General features: G+C 58.5%; 1 protein-coding gene across 1 annotated transcript in view; it reads left to right on the plus strand.

Moving 5' to 3' along the window:
• ATP1A3 (ATPase Na+/K+ transporting subunit alpha 3) overlaps positions 1-6,050 on the plus strand; it is an 18,189-nt gene that overhangs the window by 1,017 nt on the left and 11,122 nt on the right. Inside the window, exons 2-8 of the mRNA XM_039849962.1 lie at positions 3,047-3,175; positions 3,282-3,341; positions 3,462-3,665; positions 4,674-4,787; positions 4,888-5,022; positions 5,503-5,620; positions 5,765-6,033. Coding sequence (XP_039705896.1) covers positions 3,047-3,175; positions 3,282-3,341; positions 3,462-3,665; positions 4,674-4,787; positions 4,888-5,022; positions 5,503-5,620; positions 5,765-6,033 — 1,029 coding nt within the window. The remainder of the gene's footprint in view (positions 1-3,046; positions 3,176-3,281; positions 3,342-3,461; positions 3,666-4,673; positions 4,788-4,887; positions 5,023-5,502; positions 5,621-5,764; positions 6,034-6,050) is intronic.

Genomic DNA, 6,050 nt, shown 5'->3' on the forward strand with positions numbered 1-6,050 from the left:
TGCTTCCAGGTAAGTGAGATGAATGGAGGGGAAGCTGTGGGCAGGAGGAGGAGAGGACTGAGGCTAAAGGGCTTAGAGAAGGAATTGGGGGGAGTCTTAGGAAAAGAAGTGAGGACAGATGGAGAGGTGAAGCACTTCAGACACGGGGAGCAGAGACAGAGAAACAGACGTGGAAAGAAGGAGAGAAATGCAGAAATAGATGCTCTAAAAGAGGCAGGGAGAAAGAGACCGATATAGAGACAAAGTAAGAGACACTCATGGGCAGAGACATGGGCGAGACACAGACATGGAGAGGCATGGAGAGACAAAGAGAGAAACTGAGGCTGAGATGAGGAGACCCAAAGACAGACATTTCCTATCTAGACACAACCTGAGTCAGTTGGAATGACAGGAATGGAGGCAAAGGGCAATAGGGCAGGTTGTGGGAGAGATGCTCAGAGATGATGCCCCAGACACCCTGAGGCAGGGAGGGACAAGCTGGCTGAAGTGCAGAGGTTGCGTGAGCTGAGGGTGTCAGGGGAGGCGGACAGCATGGAAAACGGCAAGGAGTTGCAGAGGCGGGCTGCAGCGAGACAGGCGTGTCCCCCACCCTCAGAGGTGCTCCCCTCCCACAGTGCGCCCATCTGGGCCTCCCGCCTTGACTGGGAAAGCCTTGGCTCCCCCTCCAACAGATGGAAGCCCACCCTCAAGGGAGTCTGATCGTGTCAAGGGCACGCGAGAGCCAAGGCTCACCTGCCAGGGACTAGGATGTGGCAGCCTCGTCTCCCTCAGACCCAGGAGTCCAGACCTCCAGCCCCTCCTCTGTCAGGCTCAGGAGTCCTGAGCCCCAGCCCCTCCTCCGTCCAGTTAAAGTCTAGGCCCCAGCCCCTCCTCCTCAGACCCAGAAGCCCAAGCCCCAAGCTCCTCCTCCCTCCGACCCAGGAGTCCAGACCCCCAGCTCCTCCTTCGTCAGGCCCAGGAGTCTAGGCCCCCAGCCCCTCCTCCCTCAGACCCAGGAGGCTGGGAGCCCACCCCTAGGCCCCACAGAGACCTAAGCATCAGCTTGCCAGCATCCCCTAAGAATTCAGAGGCGAGCACCTGGTTTTCTCCCTGATACCTACCCAGGCCCCCGTCTCCTTTCTGCCTCCCCCTTCACATCTCCACCTTGATCTCATGACCTAACATCTCCACATCTCTCCATCCATGGGTCTACCTCTCTGCGGAGTCTGAGAACCCCCCGAGGCAGGGGATGGAGGAGTGTCCTCCCTGTTCCCCAAGCCTCTGTGCTTCCGAGTCAGACGCAGTGCTGCTGCAGGGCTGGCCCAGGGCCAAGCTTCCCTCCTGACCCCCAAAACTCTCTTAGAGGCTCCAGACCGCCAGGCTGCAACCCCTCCCAGCAGCCCCCCAGCTCAGCCTCCAGGTCTCGGAAGCAGACAGCAGGCAGCTCAGCCCTCTACAAGGTCACGAGGAGATTATTGCTGAGCCGTGCTGAGCCTGGGATCCCGGCTTGGCTGTGGGCCCACGGGATCTGTCAGCGGCCCTCTATCAGCACCCAGCCTCATGCCACCCCTCCTGTCCGTGTCCCAGGACACTGCCTTCCCCGTTTTCCCAGGCCCCCAGACTGGAACTTCAGTCACTGCCCTCCCCTCCCCCATCACACCACATCCAGTTCAAGCCAGTCCCGGGGCTTCTGCTTCTCACTCTTCTGCATCCCAAATCTCACTTTGTCCTCCGGAGACCTGACCGTGCCCACTTCCTGTTCGAACCTGTCCATGGCTCCCATCAGCCCTCGGGAGAGAGGACAAGGTCCATAGCTTGTCCGTCAAAGGCCCTCAGGTTCGGCTGCATGTCCAGCCAGACCACCATCCCTGTGCACAACAGGCTGCCTCCCAGGCCTTTGTCCTAGCTGTGACCAACACCTGGAGTGCCCTTTCCTCTCCATTCCTGCCAGTCCTGTGGGGTCTCCCAAGACTTACTGGGTCCTCTGAGAGACAGAGAGTGAGACATCCACGGGGCTGGGGAGAGAGGCCCAGGGAAAGAGCCAAGTGGAAAAGACGGGGAAAGTGACATACATGAGACCTGGAGCTGGAAGGACATAGATGCTGAAATGGACCCAGAGAGAGACAGACACAGGGATAGAGAAGATCACAGAGTGAGACAGTGAGAGAGAGACAAGATGGTCGAACAGGAGAGACAGAGAGGCAGAGACATACCGAGCATCACAGAGAAGGAAGTAACTTGAGAGATCGAGACAGAGATACAAGACAGAGAGAGGCAGAGATGAGGTTGGAGAAGGACGTGGAGACAGAAAATCCTGACAGAGACAGTCTGAGATCCCAACACACCAACTGGGAGAGAGAGAGAGGAACCTCGAGAGACAAACTTAGCTTGACTCAGAAGAGATAGTTCAAGAGATGGAGACAGAGAGACATAAAGAGCCAGGGAGCAAAGGAAGACAAAACCACAGACACACGCAGAGAGACTCAGAGACGGAGAGAGAGAAAGACAGCAACACGAAGCGGTGAGGGAGAGAGAGCGGGGAGAAAAATGGCCACAGAGATACAGAGATGCAGAGATAAAGAGGCAGAAGAAGATAGAGACAAAATAGAACAAGACGGAGAGACCCAGAGAGACAGACAGAAAAAGACACATAGAGAAAGACAGACAGACACAGCAAGACATAGACACTCAGAAGTTTAGACAGGCCCCAAAAGAGGGTGGAAGAGACAGAAGGAGACACACAGAGAGAAAAAGACACATAGAGACCGAAGGGAAGAGATCTACAGATACGAGCACAAAAACGGAGAGAGAGAAGCACACACTGACCCAGACGGAGACCCTCGGGGACAGATACCCAGAGATACATGGAGCCAGGGACCGTAAAGCCAATTAGCAGCGACGAGACTCAGGTTTGAGACACACCCAGAGCCGGAGGGAAACCCACCCAGACACACAGGACAGACACAGACTGAGACCCCCAAGCCAGCCCTCTGCCCAGAGACACAGGACAGGGTGATAGTGGGCTTGGGAGGGCCGGTGTCCCCCTGTAATCCCTTCTCGCCCGCAGTCTGGTGGCTCTGACAGCTATCGTGTCGCCACCTCGCAGGACAAGAAAGATGACAAGGGCTCGCCCAAGAAGAGCAAGGGCGCCAAGGAGCGCCGGGACCTGGATGACCTCAAGAAGGAGGTGGCTATGGTAAGCCCCACCCCCTGCTCCTCGCGCGCGCCCTCCCAGAGCAGGCCCCGCCCACCCCCGAGGGCTTTGCCGCTGACCCGCCTGCCCGCAAATTCCTGTTCCTCAGACGGAGCACAAGATGTCAGTGGAAGAGGTCTGCCGGAAATACAACACGGACTGCGTGCAGGTGTGGCGGGCCTGGGCGAGGACGGGCTGGGGCTGCGCCCCTGGGTTCTGGGGTGCTCCTGAAGTGCTGGGGAGCCAGGGTTGCTCAGGAAGGGTTCTGTGTGAGTCCTGTGTCTCCCAGGGTCTGACCCACAGCAAAGCCCAGGAGATCCTGGCCCGGGACGGGCCGAACGCGCTCACGCCGCCGCCCACCACCCCAGAGTGGGTCAAGTTCTGTCGCCAGCTCTTCGGGGGCTTCTCCATCCTGCTGTGGATCGGGGCCATCCTCTGCTTCCTGGCCTACGGCATCCAGGCGGGCACGGAGGACGATCCCTCTGGAGACAACGTGAGTGCTGTGCACGCTGCACTGCACCAGGCACTTGCCCGGCCTTTCAAAGCCCACTCTTCTTCTTTTTCTCGTCAAACTTTCACAATCATCCCATGAAAGAACCGGAGAAGGTGCAGGGAAAGCTGAGGCTCACACAGGCCAAGTAACTCACCCAAGATCCCACAGGAGGCCATGCGAGCTAGGGCTCCGTCCCAAGGCGGTGTGACCTCGATGGCTTTGGGGACAGACACCACCAGGTGGTCTCGGCCTGAACGATACCCAAAGAGCGGGTGCGCTAATGCAGAGACCCAGACACACCCACCTGCTGATCTGTCAGCACCTATCCACCCCACACAGGAGACCCACACTGGGACACGGTCTCAGCAAACGCCACGCCCAAAAGCACAGACCCACACACTGACTGCATATAGATTCCTACCTGCACACACGGGCAGAGCCAACATCGTCACACTTGGACACAGTCACACGGCCACCTAGATCAGATGCACAGGCGCAGACAGATACAGACATAGACCGATAGAAAGAGAGACACAGGATGAGACACACAGAGTTGCAAGCACAACCTGTTGGCAGGCGGATATGAGGATCAAGCACAAAACAAACAGTATTCTCAGAAATTAAAACCTAAACAGGCAGACAGACAGACAGACATGCTGACCTAAACATGGACAGACACATGGACAGATAATAGCACACCCCCGGATTCTCTAACACAGGCAGAAAGACAGACAAACAGACAGACAGATGCACAAAATGGAGAGATTGACAGACCCAGAGACTGAAACACACCCATGCTCAGAGCGAGGGATTCAAACATGGACGGGTGGACAGACACACAGACGAGAGATGCTCAGACACAGAGACCTTCAAATGAACACGACCCAAGGGTCAGACACATCAACGCAGAACCCAGTCGATGCAAAGCTTCCTTCCAAGATTCCACAAAACTCGGGGGGGCTGACGGGAGCAGCTCCGGGGCGGCCGTGACCCTGGGTCTCCCCACAGCTGTACCTGGGCATCGTGCTGGCGGCCGTGGTCATCATCACTGGCTGCTTCTCCTACTACCAGGAGGCCAAGAGCTCCAAGATCATGGAGTCTTTCAAGAACATGGTTCCCCAGGTGAGGGGTGCCCAGGAAGGGGCCAGGTGGGTGGGAGCCATGCCAGGTGACCCCGGGCAGAGGGAGTCGGGAAGGTGACTCTTCTCTATCCCTCCCCCAGCAAGCCCTGGTGATCCGGGAAGGTGAGAAAATGCAGGTGAACGCTGAAGAGGTGGTGGTTGGAGACTTGGTGGAGATCAAGGGTGGAGACCGAGTCCCAGCCGACCTGCGCATCATCTCAGCCCACGGCTGCAAGGTGGGCCTGGCACCTGGGGCTCAGCTCTGCCCTGCCCGGAGTGGCCCAGGAGCTCAGCCCCTCCAGCCCCTCCTCCCCCAGGACCCAGGAATCTGGACCCCCACCCCCTCCTCCCTAAGACCCCAGGAGCCTGAGCTCCCAGCCACTTCCTCACTCCAGTCTGGGAGGCTGGACCCCCCCACCTCATCTCTCGGGCCCGAGAGCCTGAGCCCCAGCCCATCCTCCTCAGACCCAGGAGTCCAGGCCCCTGGTCCCCTAGACCCATAGGTACCTTAGACCTTGGCAAAAAGCCCTGTGCCTTCCCCACCTTCAGTAGCCCAGCCGTGGCCTCCCAGACACCACTCACCCACTCCAGCACCCCGACTTCCCACTGTGACCTCAAGGGACACAGACTTCAGCCCCAGTCCCCTCTGGACAAATGCCCCCTGATCCCAGAGCCGGGGCTAAGCCTGCTGTCCTGTGCACCCCCTCACCCCCCAGGTAGACAACTCCTCCCTGACCGGTGAGTCAGAGCCACAGACCCGTTCTCCTGACTGCACACATGACAACCCCTTGGAGACTCGAAATATCACCTTCTTTTCCACCAACTGTGTGGAAGGTGAGGTGGGGTGCAGTGGGGGTGCAAGGCTGGTCCAGATAGTGGGACATGCATCAGGGGCTCGGGATCCCTCTGAACCTCACTGAGCCCTGACCCCACCTCAGCCCCCGCCCCACCTCAGCCTAATCCCCTCTGGCCCCACAGGCACGGCTCGGGGCGTGGTGGTGGCCACAGGGGACCGCACTGTCATGGGCCGGATTGCCACCCTCGCCTCAGGGCTGGAGGTGGGCAAGACGCCCATCGCCATCGAGATCGAGCACTTTATCCAGCTCATCACTGGCGTGGCCGTCTTCCTGGGCGTCTCCTTCTTCATCCTCTCCCTCATTCTCGGATATACCTGGCTCGAGGCTGTCATCTTCCTCATTGGCATCATTGTGGCCAATGTCCCAGAGGGTCTGCTGGCCACCGTCACTGTAAGGCCTGGACTCCT

The sequence above is a fragment of the Pteropus medius genome, unplaced genomic scaffold (assembly GCF_902729225.1).
Source record: "Pteropus medius unplaced genomic scaffold, Ma_sr-lr_union100, whole genome shotgun sequence".
NCBI classification, from domain to species: Eukaryota; Metazoa; Chordata; class Mammalia; order Chiroptera; family Pteropodidae; genus Pteropus; species Pteropus medius.